This window comes from Centruroides vittatus, unplaced genomic scaffold (genome assembly GCF_030686945.1).
Source record: "Centruroides vittatus isolate TY-2023 unplaced genomic scaffold, ASM3068694v2 scaffold_3046, whole genome shotgun sequence".
Classification (NCBI taxonomy): domain Eukaryota; kingdom Metazoa; phylum Arthropoda; class Arachnida; order Scorpiones; family Buthidae; genus Centruroides; species Centruroides vittatus.
Genome location: NW_027122699.1, coordinates 2,140,987 through 2,165,738, shown reverse-complemented (window position 1 = coordinate 2,165,738; position 24,752 = coordinate 2,140,987). Strand labels below are relative to the sequence as shown.

The 24,752-nt window shown below is 30.9% G+C and overlaps 1 protein-coding gene across 4 annotated transcripts in view; it reads right to left on the bottom strand.

The window, feature by feature from the left end:
* The window catches only part of LOC136988123 (probable phosphorylase b kinase regulatory subunit alpha), a 48,088-nt gene extending 26,715 nt beyond the window's left edge, over positions 1 to 21,373 (bottom strand). For all 4 annotated transcript variants that reach the window (XR_010882721.1, XM_067285944.1, XM_067285946.1 and 1 more), the window contains exons 1-14: positions 21,180 to 21,373; positions 7,931 to 8,089; positions 7,628 to 7,844; positions 7,428 to 7,510; positions 7,040 to 7,120; positions 6,856 to 6,954; positions 6,736 to 6,777; positions 6,568 to 6,672; positions 4,001 to 4,054; positions 3,812 to 3,934; positions 1,652 to 1,747; positions 1,481 to 1,588; positions 1,308 to 1,386; positions 114 to 248 (exon numbers count right to left, since the gene is read on the bottom strand). Coding sequence is in view for 3 of the 4 variants with exons in the window: in XM_067285944.1 (XP_067142045.1) it covers positions 114 to 248; positions 1,308 to 1,386; positions 1,481 to 1,588; positions 1,652 to 1,747; positions 3,812 to 3,934; positions 4,001 to 4,054; positions 6,568 to 6,672; positions 6,736 to 6,777; positions 6,856 to 6,954; positions 7,040 to 7,120; positions 7,428 to 7,510; positions 7,628 to 7,844; positions 7,931 to 8,089; positions 21,180 to 21,257 (1,459 nt within the window). In the remaining variant the exon portion in view is untranslated. The remainder of the gene's footprint in view (positions 1 to 113; positions 249 to 1,307; positions 1,387 to 1,480; positions 1,589 to 1,651; positions 1,748 to 3,811; positions 3,935 to 4,000; positions 4,055 to 6,567; positions 6,673 to 6,735; positions 6,778 to 6,855; positions 6,955 to 7,039; positions 7,121 to 7,427; positions 7,511 to 7,627; positions 7,845 to 7,930; positions 8,090 to 21,179) is intronic.
* Between the last annotated feature and the right edge of the window lie 3,379 nt (positions 21,374 to 24,752).

The following is a 24,752-nucleotide window of genomic DNA, read 5'->3' as shown; positions in this document are numbered from 1 at the left end:
TTTTTACTCATATTCAATTTTAATTTCTTAAGTATGAAATAAGTGAGTAACATAATTTATACAATTCTTTTACACTTTTTGAAGATAATTTTGAAAGAAAAATTGCAATATACCTAAATACGCATATATATGACTTAAAACACTGGCAGGCTGCACTTCAATTGGAGCCAATTCGTCAACTGTCTGAACTGTTATATCATGCTGGCGTAATTTCTCTTTAATGGCATTATCTTCGGCTAATATTACAACTACAAAATTTTTAAAAATTATTAGTCTTTTAATTGTTACAATTTCAATTTTCATTTGTATAAAATTCAGAGTTTCTATTACTTGCATATAAACAAACAACATTGTTATAAGATTATGTTAAAAAACTAATTAAATACAAGTCCATAATTTATTATACTATTTATCCTTACATACAAAGTTGATTAATAATAATAAATTTTGTATACAAAGTAAGACAAATTTCAATCATGATACAATACATATAATAAATTTCAAAATTAGTATCATCATTTTAAATTAAAAAGATCTAAATTCATATTATTAATTTTTTTAAATATTTTAAAACTGTTTAGAAATTACCATATTAGTAATAAAAAAGAATTATATAAAAAATATTGTAAATTTTTTCAGTCACACTTATACAGAAATTTATATATATATAAACAAATCAAAAAGTAAAGGTAATTTGTATATAAAATTAAACCCTATCAATAAATGTTTCTTCTAGTTTTAGAAACATTTACTGCATGGTTAGGTAAGTCTGAGTGTTCTTTTTAAATTGACTGTACTCAGTGTAGTCCTAAAAAATTGTAAATATGTCAGCTGCATTTTCCAGTTGTATTATTAAAGAACATGCCATAAGAAGATAAATTCTCTTAAATTTGCAAAAGAATGTTAAAACAATATGATAAAGGCATATCAGTCAAAAAATACAAGAAAAACAAGTATGACTGATGAAGATTATTAAGACAATCTAACAATTTTAATAATAATAAAAATAAATGATTAAGCAATATTCTCTATAAGAAAAGAAACTATTGTTTCCATTACTGCTAGCAGATACATCACTAACACCAAAAAGCATTGTATAAGGTTTATATCATATATGATCACTTTAAACATTTTTAAATGGCATTAGAAAGCTTGTGAGATCACTCAAAAATGTCTAGAGAAGGAAGAGGATTGCATTAAAAAATAATAAATTCTTTTAGACATTTTCTTTCTTTAATTTGAATTACTAAAAACACATTGTCTTTTATTTTTTAATTTATTCTTGTAAATATAGTTTTCGCCTATACCTTGTACAACAACATCGGGCTTTTTTTCTGATGTCAGTCTTCTATTCAATGGATCCAATTCACCAGGTGCAAGAAAACCCTAAAAATATACAATTACAATCAAATTATAAAAACATAATTTAAATTTTAGTTAAAAATGTCTAAATTTATATATATAAACTGTGGGATATTACCTCTTGTAACAATCTACCAACAATATATAAAGACTGAGCCCACATAAATGGAATTTTTCCAATTGCAACTCGATCCTGACTATGCGGATGTTGATATTCATCATTAACCTACAAATCACAAAAGGTAAAAATGTTTGTGTCTTGTTATTTTAAAATGTTTTCTATAATTACCTTCTCTGCTGGCACAGTGTACAATTCAGGTACTAATTTCAGTCCATCTTCAGTTTTGACAAGTATTTTATCTAACAATTCCGAATATTTTTCCATCTGTTAAATAAAAATATAAACTATAACTTTTAAATAATGATAAATATATTTTAATGTAATTAAATAATGCTAACATATAATTCGAAAAATTATACAAAAGTTCTTATTACATGAAATATTTACTAATTATATTTAAAGATGTTATAGTAAATAATTAAATGTAATTCTATGATTGATTAAACATATCATTTTAGTTTATGAAATATTAATGAACAACTAATATAAATATATTAGTTATTCATACATCTTTGTTAATGAAATTGGTTAATGTTACCTTAGGATCCAAAATGGCGGCCAGGGAAATTTTTCCCTACTTCAGGAGACTGCGACGAGGAAAAAAATTTTCCCTAGAGTCGCGACGTCGACGACATGGGAAATTTTTCCCCGTTCAGTTTCTATCCTGCGTTCGACGTTGCCGAGTATCCTGTAACCTCGAAACAGAGACGGTAGTGTGTAAATTTGCGACGGTAGAGGAAGCCTTTTCGTGACGTCGTGCAAGAGTAAAATCGGCAGGAAATTCGTAGGTGTGTTACGAACGAATATGCAAATGCATGATCTGCGACGTGATTTCTGGTCATTTCTGGGCAATTTTATGCAAATCGACTAGTTTCTGTTAGATTCGTTTACTGCTGTGTTGCGACGAATTGCGTATTGGATTAATTGCTGTTTTTTTTTTCGTAACGATATTTCATTCGCACACAAATTGCTATCGTCGAATATTTATTATTATTATTTCCTCCAGTATTAGTAAGTACTGTTATTTCTTTTATAACAATTTAATCCTAAAAGTTAGAGAACCGAGTAATCAGAAATTAAGGAAAAAGCGTGTTTTTTCCCTATCCTTACCTCCCCTCGTTTAGTTTATTGCCAATTGTTCAATAATGACTAGTTTTGCCGATTTGAGTTGCAACGACGAATTTTGGTCGAGATGCACTTCCCGTGATTTTTACAAGTTGATGGAAGACGACTTTTCGGAGCTAGGTTTGCCTCCCCGTATCGATAACGCATCGAATTTTGCTGTAAAATTAAGCATACAGCCGACCGAGTCCATTTGCATTCATTGCGATGAAGATAAGAATTGCTTCATATGTCAGGTGAACGACAGATCAGAAAACACTGTGAATCGGATCGTTTATAAATACGTGAATTCCGGCAGTATGATAATAACGGACAAATGGAAAGGATATATGCATATTGACGACATAGAAAAAGTAGTGGTCGAACATAGAACTTTCAACGATTCGAAAAATTTCGTCGACCCCCAAACAGGAGATCATACTCAGAATATCGAACAATTGAAAAGTGAGTAAAAAAACTCCTCTTTTTGTTGTTTTTTATTGTTTATTTCGGTGAAAAAATCCACGGAGTCTGCAGAGAAATTCAAGATGGCGGCCGGAACTGCGGCCATCTTGAATGAAGGAAAAATTTTTTTCCCCGTCGCAGTCTCCGAAGTAGGGAAAAATTTCCCTGGCCGCCATTTTGGATCCTAAGGTAACATTAACCATGAAATCAATATGTAAAGTGAATTCATAAAAAAAAAAAAAAAAAAAAAAACAGCAATATATAATTGTTTGATTAACTGGCTAGTTTAAAGTTTTTCTATTCCTTTCTCAATTATTTCAAACTACTTTGATAACAATGTCATTCTGTCTTGTAACTTGTAAGTATTTAAATAATACATTATTTAATCTATTTACAAGTTACAATGGATTATCATTAACTACGTGCATTCTTAAATACAATATAATCGGTGTCTTAACAAGCATATCATCTGCTCCATGCAAGATTTAATTTTTGGATCTCTGTTTTTTCAGAAAATATAATAAAACAAATATTATAAAACAATTGTTTATAAATAACTTGTGTGTACACAAGAAATATACAAGATCATTCACGTGTATTTTATAAACAAAAATATTATTACAGTGTATTTGACAAATTTTTTTTATCAGTTCTATTTTAGAACTTCCTTCATCCTGTGCATCTATCTAATTATAGCACTAAATGAATAAGTTATAAAATGACAGATTTATTATGCTATTTTATAAAAAAAAGACAACTTACAGATTCTCGATCCCCACAAAAACAAGCATCAATAATTAAATAGCAATAAAATAATGGCCATTCACATTCAATATTTTCAAACACTTTTAATTCCCATGGTTCATAGTACAATCGATTAGGGTCCTAGAAAAAAGTGTTTTAATTTCAATATATATACAAAATATTAATTAATTCAAAATAATTGATTACCTCTCTTGCTGTTTTATATCCATCTCTTAAAAAACGTCTGCATCCGTATTTCCCCTTAAAAAAAAATAAAATTTATACAATAACAAACTTTTATATATATTAAAAAAAGAGTTCAAACATATTTAATTTATCAGTATCATTATTTTCAAAATAAAATATTTAAATAAGTAAATTTATAATTATCTAAAATATTTCGATTTAATATAAAACCCAAAAATAAATTAAAATAATTGAATTTTGTTTAGTTAGCATTTTGAAAATTTATATTTAAAAAAAATCATATTTTTTTCTTCTGTAGCTAATTGACTCTAAGTTTTCTAAGGTTGTTTTAATAGTCATTGATTTTCAGAATATATTTTTGTATCTATTATCAATAATTTATAAAAATTACACTTTTTAGCTTGTGTTTAATTAATAAAATTTATGTTAGTTGTTCTGGAACAATAATTATCAAATTTTAAAAACTTAATAAGAGTTGTTTAATAAACTATACTAAAGTCTATACAACTCATTATCTATTAATATGTTTGTTTAGCCTTTTTTGAATGTCTGAATCTACTTGCAAGTTTTTTGTAGCAATAAGCACAACTCTCCATGCTGTGCATACATCCTGCTATGAATCTGACTGTCTAATGCCTTTCCTATCAAAAATCAAATAATAGTTTACTATTTGATTTTGGTGCAGTTTGATATGAGTGATGCCATTTTGTAAACCATATAGTGGACACAAATACCATCTGGCAGACACAATTATTGTACAAGTAACATTACTATATACTCTTTCAAAATTATTAGTCTCAACTTTGTATGCTACATTAAATATTATGTAATTAAAAAGATTGTGTGTTTGTGTGTGTGTTATGTACATATATAACATAATTCGTAGTCTAATATATCTGATAATAAGCATCATTTCAGTTTCAATGATGCTTGATTATCAAAAAATCTATTGTAAAACAACACTATTGTACTATCTATAATTAATGAAAAAATAATTTCAGGCTTTAACTATAACTTCAAAACGAACCTGTCACCGGTGTAAATCTTGCAAAAATCATCTTACAAGTGTCTGACTAACGTTTTCGAACTTAAAACAGTTCTTCTTCAGGTGAAGATGGAAGAATTTGAAAGATAGAATAGAATGTTTCAAATCGAACCGCTTCATTTAATTCCGTCATGGCTGACATGCGCAGTAGTGTCCGGGTGTTGGTTATCGTCTATGCGTGTCTAAAAGGATTTGCCAGGCCGATGAAATGTCGATCTCTTCTTTTTGGTTGATGCAGATATTATTACAGCTCGTTTTATATATAGCGACCGCTTCTAACCATTTTATATGTTCCGGGTGGGGCGTCGTTACGATGATTTTAGCCTTATCTAGTTCTGCGTTGATATCTTGATCAGATGCGTATATACTTAGCGCCGTGTTGAGTTTCCGGTGTTGTAGGTCAGCTTGGTGTTCTTTTAATCTGGTCTTTAACGAGCGCTTAGTGGAACCGATGTAAACGAGCTCCCTTTGCCATCTGTTGTCCCTTAGGGGGATAGAGTACACTCCGTACATTCTGTTGGGATCCGGAGGGTCTTTGCAATTTCTTAGGATTTCGGCTATTGTGGGGCCTCTTCGATATGCTATCTGCATCTGCTGTTTTTTGGCTATTTCTCCATATACTTTACAAACGTATGGGTTGTATGTGATAGGAAGCCTTGTTAAATCTTTTTTGTTAGCGCTAAACCAGGCAACATCACAAGGAAGCACATCCGCTGGACAAGCAAACGGTAGCGCTAACAAAAAAGATTTAACAAGGCTTCCTATCACATACAACCCATACGTTTGTAAAGTATATGGAGAAATAGCCAAAAAACAGCAGATGCAGATAGCATATCGAAGAGGCCCCACAATAGCCGAAATCCTAAGAAATTGCAAAGACCCTCCGGATCCCAACAGAATGTACGGAGTGTACTCTATCCCCCTAAGGGACAACAGATGGCAAAGGGAGCTCGTTTACATCGGTTCCACTAAGCGCTCGTTAAAGACCAGATTAAAAGAACACCAAGCTGACCTACAACACCGGAAACTCAACACGGCGCTAAGTATATACGCATCTGATCAAGATATCAACGCAGAACTAGATAAGGCTAAAATCATCGTAACGACGCCCCACCCGGAACATATAAAATGGTTAGAAGCGGTCGCTATATATAAAACGAGCTGTAATAATATCTGCATCAACCAAAAAGAAGAGATCGACATTTCATCGGCCTGGCAAATCCTTTTAGACACGCATAGACGATAACCAACACCCGGACACTACTGCGCATGTCAGCCATGACGGAATTAAATGAAGCGGTTCGATTTGAAACATTCTATTCTATCTTTCAAATTCTTCCATCTTCACCTGAAGAAGAACTGTTTTAAGTTCGAAAACGTTAGTCAGACACTTGTAAGACGATTTTCGCAAGATTTACACCGGTAACAGGTTCGTTTTGAAGTTATAGTTATAATACCCGGTGTCAGTAAAGAGCAGAGCAGTACTTCAGGCTTTAATTAAAAAAATAATTAAAATACCTACCATTAATTTATCAAGAACAGTATTTCTAGTTAAAGCAATTAATTCTGGATCTTCTACTGCAAAGGCAGGAAAACTTATAATTGAAAGAAGTGCAGCATCGACTTCCTTTAATATATAACATAATTAGAAACAAAAAACTTTCGGCAAAATAAATTTTGTTAAATTTACCTTTGAATTTGATTCTCTTGGTAACATTGACTGTAACACCGCCTAAAATATTAAACTATTATAAGTACGTCTATACATATATTTTAAAAATTTCATTCTTATTATATATTATTAAATTACATGACACTTTTGTGATTCATCAGCTAATACATGAATTACGGATGAAGGTCCTCCTCGTCCACCAAATAAATCTAGCTCATCCATTGCTTCTAAAGCTGCCTAAGGATATTAACAATGTTTTTTAATAATAAGGATAAAATTATTTAATATTAATTATTGAGATTTTGAAAATATATAAATTTACTTTTGCCATCCCAATAGAACTGGCATTCAATTCTGGAAGACCATGATTAGTTTTATCACCTCGCTCCCATATTCCATAATCCTGTAAATTAATTATTTTTGAAACTAAAATACTAAAGGAATACCATGATATTTATTTATTTTTAAAATATATATATTTTTTAATTTTTATTTTACTGAGAAAAGTTTTTTCACCACTTTATTAATCAAGTATTTTATTTCAAAGTATAACATGAAGACAGTTCATGTTAACATTGTAAAGAGGATCTTAAATCTTAAAATTTTTGAATTATTAAAATAATTTCGATAATTAATTCTAAATCTACTGAAAAATAATCAAATTTTTGAACATTCTTATTTAATATAAAGTGAGTTAAGGATTTACTTACAGGTATGCAATAAGCAGATTCAATATAAAAAATTAAGTTTTGAATGAATGCTACTTCGTCTAAGTTAAATATAATCTGAAGACCTGAAATAAAAAATATATTTTAAATGAGAATTTATATATTTAAATTTTATAAATAATTAATTAACTTTATAATAATTAATTTAAACTATTCATATTTAATTAATAAATTTCACAAACCAGATGCAGTCATTTGGGCCAATATGAGCAAATATAATGAAGTAGCATCTAATTGTAAATGTCCCCACTCATCATCTTTAACTACTGTTGCTCCAGTTGTAGAACTGAACTTAGCATGAAGAGCATCCATTGGACTTTGTGTTTCTTTAAACTGTTCCACTTTCTCTTTCTGTCTCATCATGGAGCCTAATAAACCTCTCATTAACTTTACACAACTCTGAAATTAAATAATTTTTAAAATATTTTATAAAAGTTCTTAATGTTATATTACAAGTAAGCATCAAAAAGTAACAAAACGCTTACTTGTTCTAGTTCATATGTCTTTGCTCTATCTTCATCAAGATCAGCATTCTTTTTATAGGCCATGGATAGAGCCCACACAGCCATGATAGAGTAAACACTGTCACGAACCCACACGTGATCATTTTTATTTGCTGAAGGAAGAAGACCGGTAACTGGATTCTGAAGGAGAAAATTATGAATTAATATGCATAAACATTAAATATGAATGAATTAAATAAATTATTTTAATTTAATGATTACAGAAATTATAATCTCCGTCAAGCCAATGATGACATATTTGAATAAAATCCATCTTAAAAACAAAGCATCTAAATATCTAAATATCTCACTAACCTTATGTAGCTTTGCAAAAAATAAACATACCACAAACATTTTCAGTCCACCTTAGGACCTTCTTTAGGTGGAAATTTTAATAGAGAAAACCATTTTCAGTGCGTTTCTGTTTTATTTCAATTCCAATGTTCTTTTGAATTCCCTTTAAATTTAAATCTATAACGATGTACATCTGTGTCAGCAACTATAATGCCGGGTCATACATAGCCTGCCATGTCCTCAAGAATTGTTTTTCATCCTTAAAATTGAATGAAAGGCCTTGGCGTTCTGCTTTAAACATTTCTAATACCTCCAAATTCCTAAGTTGGTGTATCTACTGAGTTTGCTGGATCACAGTTGCCTGTTGTAATTCAGGTGTGATGCCGTTTTCACTGGCATCACATCTGAATTACAACATAGCTTTGCAAAAATAAACATACCACGAAAACATTCATGGTACGTTTATTTTTGCAAAGCTACATAAGATTAGTGAGATATTTAAATTATGACATATACGAATGAAGTAAAAGAAAAGTGAATTTAACTCAATATTTTTCATATTTAGTATATTATACAGAAGAGTAAATACATTAAGATAAAAATACTGATTAAAAACAAAATATTATTACATCTTTCATAAGCAAGCAACATAGCAGATAATGAAAAATCTAGTTCTTGCTAGCCAAATATCTGAGGCAGTAAATGTCAGCCTGACTCTCTAAAGACTTAGGATTGACTTCAGACAGAATCCCAGTAATGTTTATAGGAACTGTTGTAAATATGTCAAACCCTATACTTCACCATCTGGCTGCTGCATGGGTCTGGCAAACTCACAACAAAATGGAAAAAAGGCCCTCTAAGTACCCACAGAGCAGTAAGAGAAAGAAAAATAAATCTAGTAGAGTTAAGGCACAAATCTATGCCATTTCACTGGAGGCATATGCTATACTGTCTGAGTCATCCTAGTTCTAATAATAAAATAATTTATATAAAATAAATATTTTTCTTTAGATATTAAAATATCAATATGCACAATATGAAGTATTTACTGTTTTTTTTTCACTATTGAATCAATCACAGAACTCAATTATTAGTATCTATGATATAATTTCAGTCACCAGGATATACAAGGTGTCCCAAAAAGATGTACTCTCTTTGATAGACGATTAATATGTTTTTTTAATTTAGTAATAGGTTTTAAATTAATGTATTTATTTATTTGTTTATTGATTTAACTTCTTAGGACTGTGTGTTTGACAAGACACATCTATTTACAAAAAAATATTTATATATTTGACAATCAAAGAGTGAGTACATCTTTTTGGGACACCCTGGATTTAATCTTTAAATTAGATAAATCGAATGTGTAAAGTTTATCTGTATATTTGTTAGAATATATAATAAATAGAAAAATTTCATCTAAAAAACAACAAATAATTATTTATTGTGACATCGTAACAATGCCAAAGCTGCAATTTTTAATTTATTATATTTAAAATATATGCTCTCCACCTCAAATTAGTAGTGGCTTGCCCCTATACATCATACTTTTACATTAGAGTCATACCAGTAGTCAATCTGACATCTTTCAGGGGAAAATTTTGAATTGAAACATGACTTCTGGTTTGCCTTGGAAGTTTGTATATAGTTAATCAGGGCATCTTACCACTAAAGTTTCCATGTCTGGTCTCGTCTTTCATCTGTCTAACTCTGTTCTCAAGATTAAGGAAAGACAGAGAGACAGACAAACAACAGTGGGAATTTATAGGTCTACAATTTTTTTCAAATTGCAACCCAAAAACTCAAAACTAAAGATGAAAGCAATGTTCATTAATGATTTTATTTTAAGGAATAATTAACAAAGAATCTGTACAAGAATAACAATTTGTAAATTGAATATCGTTTGTAAGATCAGATCGTACGAAAGATTCATAACTTTACACAAAACACAGACTCTATGAACCAGTGTATATTATTCTCAGAAAAAATTTCTTGGAAAAATTTCCAATCACTCAGACATATTTCATCTGATTTGCATTCTTTACGATTATTTCCTCTTCCTAAAGACCAAAGATTAAAAAGAATTCCAATTGGTCAAAAACATTCGGAAAAAATATTCAAGATTTTTAAAATTCTTTCCTAGATTATCATTATTGTTAAACAAATATACAGGATGTCCCCCATGAATTTCTCTAGTTTTGTGGATTAATTTTGAAAGAGAAACTTGAGTATAGTATTGTAGACAATAGTAATAGAAAGTGCATTTAAAAAAGTTAGTTACACTAAATCAGTACATTTTCACATATGCTCCTGATGTGGCAAGCATATTACGATGCATGCCATATCCTAATTTTAGGAATCATGCTGTTAATGGCATCTATGACTCTTCTATACGATTCTTGGCATGTACACAAAGAAAAGCAATTCAAAGAGATGATGTTGGGTGATTGAGAAGACCAAGAAATGTGGTTCGAGTGATCTAGACCAGCGGTCAGCAAATTTTCTGACCTCACGGACCACTAAACTCACAATTTTGAATCCCATGGACCACTATCATGAATTTTTTTAAACAATATAAAATCTGTAGTATAATAATGATCATAAAAGTTCAATTTTACTATATTAATATGAAACTTGCGTGTTTAATTATAAGAAATTAACGCAAGCCTAAAGTTCATTGCAGCTTGCTTGAAATAAGTTTATGGATTCTTAGCACTTTTCCACGAAAGACAACTATCACACTCACAATATTGTTTATTGTTCATTATTTATTGATAGCAGTCACTTCGTATTTGGTTTTAGATTTAATAGAAACCCCCAATGAGTGAAAAAAGCAACTAAGCATTTTGCATTTCTTTCGTAATACTTCGCATAATCTTTAGTTGATCAATGTCCAAATTTCTCCATGGACCACAAAAATTTTCTCGCAGACCACCGGTTGCCGACCATTTATCTATACAGTATAGCAGTGGAAGTCCAGATCATAACCATGCATTGGCCCTTTCAAGACTATGCACATGATACTAGGAATACTGACCAACATTCTCTAACACATTTTATTAACAAATCTGAACAAAATGAATTTTACAGAACAGTTTAAAATTACGGACATTCAAGAGAAATACCATTTATTACTATACAATTGAACTTATTTGTCAGCATATTTTTATGATGTCTGAGACTTCATAACAGAGAATTTTTCATTGAATTAATTTTTAATTCAAAAATTTTATAGATCAAGACATTTAAAATGTGTTTTACTTTTTTTAAGGATTTTTTTTGATTGAAAATGTGAAAAATGTGTTTTGTATTTTTATTATATAATTGATTCAAAAGTACAACACACAATCCATACTATTTTGAAACTGTTCAAAGAGTGAAATGCAGATTTAATACTAAATTTTAACTGTTCTATGCTCAGCAGCAGAATATATTGCTCGATGTAGTTTTTTTACATAATATTTTGAAATTGTCATACTACAGTAGAGCATCATTTATCTGAATCAATTGGGGACCGAGGTTGTTCGGATAACTTATTTTTCGGATAACCGATTATGTACGAAAAAATATATTAACCTATCCCATGTTGAAATTTTTCTCCATTGCGTGTCACTTCGCGTTGAATTTTTGTCGATGTTAAGCCTAACGTAAATTTTTAAAAATAATAATCGTGCTATAATCGGCTATTGTATTGTTAAAAATTATTTCTTTATTTTGTACAAACAAAATAAATATATTGAAAAATATAAAAACAAAAAAAAATTACATTTTAGAAGTTAATCTAGTATCAAAAACGTTCAATTCAGCACAACATAGTCCAACTGGAATGCTTTCGGTTGATCGGCTTTTGGATAAACGACACTCTACTATACTTACGTGACAATTTCAGTCAATATTGTAGAGATGAACTATTTATCATGAAGCAGATTAAAATGGCAATCACGATATCCTATGCTCACAATTACTTCAGTTATCTGATGTTATGTGTTAGTAACATCAGTTTTTACTTAGGTAGCTGATAGTATGCATCATGTTAATACAAAAATAATAAAATAAGAAACAATGATATGAAAACTCAATCACAACAACTGTTATATTCTTGATGCACAAAAAAATCTATTTGATAAATTATCCTTAAATGCATTTTATTGAAATACTGTAATAGTGAGTGTCTTTATTAGCTGTTGTCAATCTTAGCCTCCTGTCACTAATAATTAATTACATTTTAAAAATGGTCTCTCTATATTCAAGCATGGAAACTATGCAATATTAAGTATACTTGTTTAGTTTCTAGCATACTTGTATATTTAGTTATTGAACTAGTGAAGTTCAAGTGAAGTTCTTTCCCAAACTCCATCTCTTTGGGTTGGTCTGCCATCTGTATCACGAGTCAATAGAAAGCACACCTCCACGATCCAGGTGTATCACGATCCAGGTTCAATAGAAAAAACACCACCACACTCAAGTTAGACAATATTTACAGTTTATTTACAAATCAAATATGTAGAGTGTACAAGTTCGAAAGCATAGTATATACAGGATAACAAAGCATGGTGTCTCATGTACTAGATTGACTTCTGGGAACTATTAAACTTTGGAGAGGCCTCAGTCAGCTTGTGGAGTTGGCTCAACTGCACGGTCCATCCAGTCTCCGCACTTAACCATCCCCAAGATGTTTACCAGAGGAGTATGCTCTTTCTAAGCTCAGCGGGCTTCCCAAGTGCCTGAGACTAGTGTTACCAGTCTCTTGCCCTTCTCTCTTCCTCTTCGCTCTGCAATTTAAGGGCTTTTTGGACGGAAACTTCCGACCAATCACAACCCTTCCCTGTGTGAATAGCTTTCACTCAGGTCTGCTTTTATCAAATGATAGTGATGCTTACACTTATGCCCGCCATTTGCTTACATTCAGCAATTCACCATATGGCAAGTGGTATATTACCTGACCACACGTGGGTCCAATTGACAAGGTCGTGCTTCTTTTGTTCCCTCTCTGATAAAAGGCCAATACTTTACAGAATTATTGCTTAATAATTAAATAAACAAGTATGATAACTAAATCCAACAATTTTAGCTCTTACATTTTTAACCATAATTCCAACAGAAATAAGATAAAAGTGGGCTAAAACTGATCACTTAATTCATTTCTGTTTATGCAACAAAACAAAAGCTAAAATTTTGCATTACATCACAGATTTTTTATTTATTTAGTGATTTTTCAGTTCATAACACACATTTTATTTTATTTAATTCCAAACTGTTATATTCTCAAAAGTGTTAAAATGAAAATTGGAAGCTTTATCATATCTAAATTTTTGTTTTACATGAAAAACAAACATCTCTATTTATAGAAGAATAAATGCAGGGTCTTCTAGAAAGAATTCTACCAAATTAAGTTATTAAAATTATGTTAATCATCATTCAAGATCATCATGTGCATTAAAACATTGGAAAACTGTCCAAGCATCACATTTGTCCATTTACAGTTTCTCAACTCACGCTCCTCATGTCACACAGCAGACATTCAACCAATAATCGAATTCTTCCTAGCTCATTGCAGCATCCATTGTTGCTCCTTCCACAGTAACCACAATTATATGGCTCCTGCAGATTACTTATATTGCATAATGATGACTGATTCTGACTTTGCAAACTACAGAATACAAAATACCTTCTCTATTGTAGGGTTGCAATTTTTACTTACGGCACTTCACAGAGATAGTAGACAATGAGCAGATGAAAGATAAAACTTAAATGATAATCACCCAAGTTTTTGATTGGTATATGATCACATACTTCTTGGATAATACTTAACATAATTATAATGATTTAAAATGGTAGCATTCTTTTTGAAAGACCCATTAAAGCAAAATAAGCATCTTGCTCATCAAAAGTTTGGCAAAACGTATTCACAGTTTTATCAATGATATAATTAAGATTACACAATTAATCCAAAACCTAATGAGTATTTCACTTTCATAATTCAAGTGTACTTTATACAGAATTTAATCTTCACATTAAATTCTGTATAAAGATCAAAGACAGAATTGTCAGCAGAACCATAAGCAAAAATATAAAACAGAACAGAATAAGTTTTCCCAAATGCAACAAGAGCAGACTATGTTTTTAAGTTCCATCAGAAATTTAAAGCAATTAAGTCATTCAAAGAAAATAATTTAAATTTTAATTGGACATTAAAATTCAAATTATTTTCTGAATAAGTTATAAACAACACAGGACTCTGAAAAAATCCAGCTATGAGTTCCTTGACTTTCCTGGCAACAATTAAAACTGCATGTGTAGCACCATCATTATGATATTTCATTATTAAAAACTTTATATATTTTTAACTATTATAAAATGGCAAAAAGCTTAACTTTGAGGGTAGGGCTGAGTTTTATAAAAAATTGTAAATGCTAATAACGAGTAAAATTGTCATTAAGTCCAATCCCACTCCAGATACAACACTTGACCCCCTTTATCTCCCCATCCTATCAATCTTTAACCACCAAAATTTAATGGCCTTGATCGCAATACACAAACCTCCCCGCAAAATTTCAGAAAATTTTATCAAAAAGCATGGGAATTATTAGGCTTCAAAGAGGATGAACAAAATCATGCCCATAGACACACACACACACACACACACATCCATATATACAGAAAAAACCCCAAGTTTTTTGCATTTCTCAACGTTACAAGGTCTAAGAATCCAAAAACATAAAAATCTGGTAGTCATTTTTTGATCGATTACCATACTTTTCAGGAAAGTAATAATCCATATCATATCTTAATGTAAAAATTTATACATGTGTATATTAAATAGATTTTTCTATCACTCTCTCATTAAATTTATTGCATTGACTATTAATTTATAGGCTTTAATTTATATTAACAAAAATATTAACTGATCATTAAGTAACAATTTACACACTTATATTTTAAGATAGTCAAGCATAATTAACCTCATTGAAAGAAAAAACACTTTTTCTTTATTTGAATCAGATTAATTATGCTTGACTTTTATTTAAATGTTATCTGTAAACTTGTGAATTATCTGTAAAATTTTATTATAAAGGTAATAAATTTTATATAACAAAATTTATTACCTTTTATTTATTTTACTATTTCCCTCTTATTATTTTATTACCTTGTATTCTAGTCAATTTATTACTTTTTATACTTGTTATTGTTATTTTTGTTTTTAGTATATATTTTACTCGGATTCATTTGTTTGTTGTATTGGGGGTGGCTATTATTGTCTTAGTGATTAATTAAATTACCTGTATTAATTAAATAAATAAATAAAATAAAAATATACATTTGATTTTTGTTATTAAAGAATTTTTTCTTTCTTAACTTTGTTATCACAGTAATATAATCAGAGACCTTTGATAATTTATTTAAAATTATATAAATTGTATCATGAAAGATTACATTTGACTATACTTTTCATTTTTATCAAAACTAAAGTTTATATAAATTATTTATTTATTTTTTTTATGTAGATTGTATTTATCATCAAAGATATTCTTAATCAAATAAATGAAAGTTCTCATTAAATTAGAAATGCAATCATTATAGACACTTCAAACTTAAATTTTTTTTAAACATTTAAGTAAAAATTAAGCTAGTCAAAAATATATATCTATTCCAGTTGTCCTCTTTTTCTGTAATATATTCAGGTGTTACTTACTTTCTATAGCTATAAACAATTATAAGAGAATGTTATGTATTAATTATTAGCAAGAACTACATGTATATGTAGTCTGTAACAAGTAATAATGTAACATCTAATTGTAATGTTAAAGAACCAAAATATTAATCAATCTAATGATAGAATTAGTGAAAATTTTATTTCGTTTATGTCATATTGTGGGTTTAAATCCCATTTTTATTAGAGATTGTTGCTTTAAAAAAAATTGTAAATATGATGATTTATAGCATTCTTCTAACTTATTAAAAAATTACTATGCTAGTTTTTAAACAATTAATTCTTTAAAGTCTACAAAAAACCAGTAACAGAAACCTAATTAAATACTATGCTAGTTTTTAAAATCACATATTTTTTAATTTACATTTGATGGGATCTATATATAATGGATTTAAAGTCAATTCACAACAGAATTATGACCTCGAATTATAATTAGGTCATATAGCAACTACTTCAATATGAGATAAAGTTTATTTTTATTTTATCAAACGGATGATAGATATCCAGTAAAATTACTATTTGCAAGTTAAATTCATGTCCAACTATTACCAGTAGTTCATGACAACAATGATAAAGATAGAACTTGCTAGAAAAAATTTTTTTAAAGACATATACACTAAAAAATATAATGGTAATAATAATAAAAAGCAATAAAGAAAAATACATTAAGTAAAATGAAATCTTCATTATAAATGTATAAAATCTGAGATGGGGTAATATAGAAGTTAGGCAGTCACAAATGTGGGGTTCCATCTATCTCCAAGATTCAATAATACACATTATTGTATAAATAACATGCTAGAAATTATCAGCTTTTATATGATCAATGATGTAATTTATAAATATAAATAATAGTTTTAAATTAAATAGTTTAAGCTCATTTGAAACTTTCTCAATAATTTTCATATTATATTCTTCGCATTATGTAAAGAACATAGTCCAGGATCTATGCTAAATTATCCTTGCCCCTCTATCTGGGCTTTTAAGTACAATTATTACTATTCTAATTCACATTGATAGTTACAGTTTAAAAAATGTCTTGGAAGAAAGAAGATTGCCAACATATTTGACAAAGATAATCTGACACATAGTGTTGCCACCCGTCCGGTTTTCAATTCATTGTCCGGATTAACTATTAATTTTGTCCAGGATTTCATAGAAATTGTGAAATTATGATGAAACAAAGTACTAGCAAATATTTTTATAAATTTACTTTATTTTAACAGTGAAAGACTTCACACTCTCACCGAAACTTAATTCGCCATCTTACGCCGACATATGCGCAACCTGTCAACACTTTTTTTCTTTTTTTGTTTCTCAGCCCTTTAAAGCTAAGTTATTTCATTTCTTAATTTAAGTTGCTCCTACACAAGTCCTAACTGGTTTAGAACTGGCATGCACGTTATCCTTTGCATGGTAAAATAACATTGCGCATGTCAGGAACTTCTGTTCGAATTAACCTGACCTGCTGTCCAGGTCAACAATTTTGAAAAAGTGGCAACACTACTGAGACACTTTGATAGATAGTCTAAAATACATATTTTTAATAAAAACTAGCATTATTCTGAAGTTTTAAATCAAAGTTAACTCATACAGCTACAAACTTTTAGTTGTAAAACTATCTTTACCTTAATTTTAATAAGAAGACACTTTTCTCCTGCTGTAAAATTATTTTAAGTATTTGATAACTTAAATATATAACATATAATGAAAAATTTAACTATTTTTAGAAAGTTATTAGGAATTTAATAATGTAATTTAATTCAAACAAGTCATTAACTACATATCAATATCAATAACCTAAGCCTTACTACCCAACACTAAAAACAGGTTTGACTGTACCATACTTTTGGTTTCTTAAAATGTCATTTCAGTATATTATCTTTATATTGACATTAAAATTTAAACCAGAGAAAGACAATCAGCAACTATATGTTTAGCATCAATTTAATAGAGAAAGAGTACAGTGCAATATAAAAACAATTATAATTATAGATATCACAATTCTGTTTGTGATTTGCATTATTCACATAGAAGAATAGTACTAAAATATATAGAAGTATATAAAGCACACTCAACAGATAAAAATCCAAGTCAAATTTACTGAATTACAGTTGTGTTTGTGTAGTATTATCATCTAAATTTCTCATACACACAATGTAAACAGAGTAAATAAACAGGAAAATTAAATATTAATACTTAATGATAAAAATGAATAAGAAAAACGTGGCCGACAGTTGTTTATACTTAATATACAATAAAATATAAATATGACATTTACGGAGGCAGCAGCCTCAAAAGAAAGGTTGTCTCCGTATCGTTGTTAATTTTTATGGACTGCAGATGGTGAAAAAACGATGGAAAGGAGGACAAAAGCAAAGGATTTACTTTGTGAAAAATGTCATATTTATATTTTATTGTATATTAAGTATTAATACTTAAATATTGCTTAAAATGCTATTATTTAAACAAAAACTGTCACATGGTCTTACAAATGCCAAACAACAAATAAACAACTAAAGACTTCATATTAAAATACTGTATATTTACTACTACTTTTGATACTGCAACTTGAACACCAACTATATAGTGTATTCACTCAGACACATGGCAACATACTACTACTTTTGATACATTATAGTTTGTCTATAGACAGAATCAACTTGGGTATTAATCAATGAGCATCAACCATTGATTGCTTAGTTCTGACAAGTTACTTCTGGTTTTTGAAAAAAACATTGCCATTGGCAAAGTTTTTACAAAAACTGGGAATTACCAACAAACTAATTATTATTAACATAGTAAGTATGGTTGCTGTGTATATATATATATATATATATATAATATTATTTTTATCTAATTGTATTAAATCACAAAAAAAATTTTTATGTTATAGAGAATGTAATAACACCTTTGTGTTAAAATATAGAAAAATAATTGTAAAACATGTACCAACATATAATATGTAAGTTTTTATGTTTATTGTATTCCAATTTACGTGATTTTTAATATTGTCGGAGACCTTATTATATTTTGTATTCCTTAACAGCACTGAAGAGGGGTTGGAAGATAAACCAACCCGAAATGCATTTGAATAAATAAACGAAAATTTTCCCTAACCATTGCTGTATGATCGTCTACCAGTATCAATATTTGGATTACAAGGACAGTACACACAAAAATAATTATTATTATTTTGTAATATTTTATGACTTATTTTTATATCTGTTATAATTTTATACTTCATAAAATTACCACCAATTATTTACATTTATAATTTTTGTGTTGTTTTACATTATTATGTTTTTGTTCCAATTATTTAAAAAATAGTAAGACAGAGAATTTACTGAGTTTGGCATTATAAGTGCTTATAACACCAAACTCAGTGAACTCTGTTCTACTATACAATATTTGACATGAGTATCAATCTATAGTATATTTTTAAAATACTTATGAAAAGTTGTGTTCTGTGCATTTCAATTTGGAATATCATTGGTGACCTGGTTAAGATCGAAAACATCTGTCAATTTAGTATTAAAATTTTCATTATTGAAAGTTAAAGGTTTAGTTGATTGTGCTTAGTATTCATTATATTAGTGAGGTTGAGGCCAAAGTTTTAAACGCGAAAACATGTACGTCAGACATTCAGCGCCACTTTCCTGTAAGCCTAGAAGTTTGACAATGGTGTTTAGAAAATCAGTGGAATCATGCTCAACATTCCAAATGCCATTGTCAAACTTCTAGGCTTACAGGAAAGCAGCGCTGAACGTCTGATGTACATATTTTCATGTTTAAAACTTCGGACTCAACCTCACTATTACATTTTTACTATAATGTATAGATTTTAATGTTTATTATAATTTAAACACTAATAAACTTTAATGATGTGTTTTGCAAGTAAACATTCTAAATTCAGAACCTTCCAGCAAGAGACTAATGTTTCAAAGACATGTTTACAAAGCTCTTAAAATGAAAGTTTTACTGATTCATTAAACTCCAATAAAAAGGACATTTGGCAAAATGTAACTGATTTTGTGTTTTGAATGCTGTATTTCTATTTTTTAAAATATGAGAATTTTTAGACAAAATGTACATAGACAGTTTTCAACTTACAAACATTAGAAATTGTTTTCTTATCTTGTCATATAAATGAATTTGTTAACAAAAAAACACTACTACATTGCGAGCCATACGGTCAGCTCAATTATACTCATCAAGAACAGATGTGGCTCTTTCCGAAAAGTGCCCAGACGAGGAATAACGTACGATATATCCAAGTCAAACCTTCAACGAAAAATACACAAAAACAACCCACATTCATAGACAGACATCTTCACCGCTCTCCCACTCAACTATCTTTCTTTCGTTACATTTGAATCACATAACTCACTTCCTTTTTAATTCTTTCTGCCCCGTGGACACTAAGAAAACTTTTTCCCACATCTATCGCAGATTTAAATAAGACAACAGAGTGTCCAGGCAAGGAGCAACGAAGCCCGACAAGTCAATTTGGATCCAAATTAACGTGCCAACACTTTTAAGATCAGTTTATAGTTCGACAACAGCACAGAATTTCAGTCACTAGTCATCTCCAGAGCCAACACAAATATCATCCAATTTATAGTGCTAATAATAATGTGACAACACTGGCACCAAACTTTGCAGTCAGAGCATCACTAGACCAGAAGTAAGAAGCACGCATCCATAATTTGACATCTAACAAAGCAGAGAATGGCAAACATAGTAAAACTCCACAAACTCTGCCACCGAGGGGCCATAAACCTGCCCCACTTGTCCGGCCACTTCCCCGAATGCATTAAATTGATTCCAATATAGAAAAACTCCATGCAAAGTACAGAAAATTTGAAGAAAAACAATTTAAATGTACAAAGCATGGCAGATACAGTGCCAAACTCTTCAAATTAAATGCATAAAGGATTGGCAAAGTAGACCTACTCTCCTCTTTTATTTTTATATTATAACCACTTACAATTGCTAATTATATAATTCTGACGCAAAAGATCTGAACTTAATGTGGTTTCAGAGAACAGCATTAACCATTTTAATGATAATCAAGCATAATTGGCATAACACATTTATGATTAAATTATGCCTCATTATGTATAAAGTTTATACGTTAATTTGCAAGGTAAGAAATTGGGAGAAATTGTTTAATAATTGTAAATGAAAAGAGTTTTAATTTAATTTGACAATAAATCAACTTACCTGTCTTTCTAAAATAGTTTTTGTTACAATTCTATGATAATAATCGAGTCTGACTCCAGAATTACTTCTGCTCCTCATTTTGTCGGTGTTTTATAATCTAAAATCTACGATTAAGAATTAATTAAAATATTTTAATAAAACGTCTCCATTTTTAAATTCGACCTTCAACATCAAAACCCAGACGATCGTCTCCCGATGCGCCACCTGTACAATTACCACTTTTTAAAAAAATAAATAAATAAATATTGTAATTATTAGTATTTATAATACTTTAAAACTTTATAACTAATTTTTAATATTTATTAAGTATTTTTTGTAAATATTATTTCTAAAATATTCGGTTTTTAAAGTTGATTTTTTTATACAAATATACACATCAAACGAAACCCGATATCATAAGCAAATACACCAACAACTGCCGTAAATGATCGGGCTAATAACCGTCGATGGTTATATCTTAGACCAGTCATGGTCAACATACGGCCCGTTTAATAAATTTATGCGGCCCGTGATTAATCTTTCAATATTAGCTACTTAACTTCCAATAATTGGTCGAATGTATTCGCGATACGTCTTTATATCCTCAGAATGTGAAGTAAAAGTTAAGAAATTCTGACGCCTAAAAAAGTTCAACAGCTCTTTGTGCGTTAGAATTAACCCTCCATTACGCATTTCTTAAGCACAGCGTAGACTGTTGATAATGTATGATAATTTAGTCTCTACGGGGTGACGCCACAATGAGATTTCGCACCACCTGAAAATCTTGCTAGGGCAGCCTCTGGTTCGGCCCGTGAAAAAAGTTTTCTTTCCAATTCGACCCAGGAGCAAAAACTGTTAGCAACCCCTGTCTTAGACTTATATATGCTGGAAGAGGAAATCAGAACGAAGATCCGGGTAGCGTAACTGGCAACGCGTCCGCACGATAAGCGGGAGTTGCGGGTTCGAGTTCCACTTCGGGTCGATTCTTTTCTTCCGGTTTAATCTAAATTAATTAATTAAATATTATAATTATTAATTTTAATAAGAGATGGCGCCTAGCTCTAAAGCTAAATTTATTTCTAATCTAAAATCATATATCCAAAATTTAGCCCGATAACTTACGGCAGTTGTTGGTGTATTTGTTGACCTTTTTTTTTAACTCTTTCTGCCCTTTGACGGCCGGATGGCCGAGCAGTGAAGGAGGCAGCCTACCGCTCTAAGGAATACTAGATCGAATCCGGACTGATTAAAAAATCCCCAGGAATTTTTCGGGGAGTGGTCGCGACCGGATATGTCAACCTCCGTCCCTCACCACCTGGCCGCCCCGTTGTGGTCCTGGCCAAACCCATAATGGGCTTGCTAAAAGAATCTTTCTTAGGGCCCACAGGGCGGGAAGAGTTTAAAAAACTCTTTTTGCCCTTTTTCTTTTTCCGCCCTGTGGGCACTAAGAAAGCTTGTTTTGTTAAGTTATGGCAACGCAACACTTGGGCGATCTGCCTAGGAGGAGATGCCGTCCAGGAGGTCTTATAAGGATAACTGGCCCCTATTTAGGCGTTACAGACGTGGAGAAAACCCGGAAAACTCCACGTGGCCAGTCAGTCCGAGCGAGGCGCAAATCCACGACCGAACCCCCAATGTTCAAGGTACGAAGACCGCTTGGCCACTGGTGGGCTCCTAAGAAAGACTTTTTTAGCAAACCCTTTGTCGGTTCGGCCAGGCTCACAGATGGATGGCTAGAATGTGAGGGACTGATACCGACATATCCGGTCGGATCACCCCCCCCGAAATATTCCAAAAAATTCTCGACCCGTCCAGATTCGCTCCCGGTCCACCAGAACGGTAGCCTTTTAACAGTGGAACAATCAGATGTGGCGCTACCGCTTAGTTGTGGAGTAGAAGCGTGAGAAATTTTTTAAGAATTTTCCCACGCGTTTTTCATGTTTCCGTTTAGGAAAAACATTTTTAAACAGTTACGTCTAGTAAAGAAAAAAATCTTTCTTTAATGTCACAAAATTACTTAATATGTGAATTTTTTCGCGGTAATTTTTTTCCAATTTTTTTTTTCAAATTTATATTAAATTTTTTTGTGATTTTCCATCCGTTACGATTTTTTCAAAAGTTTTGAATTTATTTTCAATTGTATATAATTTTTTTTTTTAAGTTTCAGATATTTAAGTCACGACGATTTTTTCCAACCTGCGAATCAAATTCAAGAAAATGTGATTGACAGTTAACGAATTTCGTCCATGACAGTAGATGACGTAAAGGTTGTTATGTTTACAACTACGACGCCTGGCGGCCTTCCCCCAGACTGAAATGTGGGTGAAGGTCAAGGTCCTAGAATATAAGGTTAGCTCATAGAGAAGAAACGCTTCTCATTGGTTGCTTATTTGACCTCACTCCTAGTGGAAAACGAAACACAGTACACCCCCCCCCATAACACGGTAATGTTCCGTGTGGTACGAGTCACTTAAATACATGAGCCAATCACAGCTCGGCACGTGTGCAGTTTAGGGGCTACAGCTGTTTGAAAGGTTTTCTTCCATAAAATTAATCGATTCTAGATTAATTTGACTCAACATTTCCAAATCACGTATAATTTTTTTTTGGGAATAGTCCATATAAACTATGCATAAACAAAAAATTTTAGGATTACTTACCGAGTGCGCACCGTTCGACGACGCCATTGCTTAAGCTTATTTTCGTCGCGGAGCGGCTCATCGAACGGCGGGCGCGTGTTTTCCGATCAGCGAATTTTTCGCAGAAAAATAACTTAACTTTGGTGACATCATTAATAAAAATATAATTTTTATGGCCGTTGAATAATAAATGTTTTTTAGTAGGTCCAGTGCTCGTTTAAACTCGACGGTTTGTACAATGTCCGCTATCGGTCCAGATTCGATCAATCCTCTCGCGACACGAGTCGGCGATGACGTTTTACCGTGTTATACGAGTCTCTTTTAGCGTGTTATACGAACACGATCGCAATTTTTTCGCCGTGTTATACGAATCCGTGTTATATGAACCCGTGTTATAGGGTGTCTACTGCGAGCGGCCGGATGGACGAGCGGTCAAGGTTAGCAGCCTGCCGCCCTGGGGGACCCGGGATCGAATCCGGACGGGTTGAAAAATCCCAAGGAATTTTTCGGGGGTGGTCCGTCCGGATATGTCGGTCCCCGTCCCTCACCACCCGGCCGCCCCATTGTGGGCCTGGCCGAACCCATAATGGGCTTGCTATAAGAGGCCCTCTTAGTGCCCACAGGGCGGAAAGAGTTAAAAAAAAAAAGGGGGTGTCTACCGTATCTTACTATGTCCTTATGGTAAAAACATTACCTATCAGAGGCTCGTAGCTTTAATTACACGCTAATATTTCATTAATTACGGTTTATATTTTATTAAATGTAAATAAAAATGGATTATAAATAAGAAAAATCCGGAATATTGAGCAAATCTTCGTAATTTTTACGTGTAAAGTTGAAATTAAAATGCGTTTTTCTAATTTGTAAATGAAAATCGATTTTATCTATTTTATGATATTATAACAATAATTAGTTTCTTAAAAGATTAATTTTTGTAAATCCTACGTAGGTGATT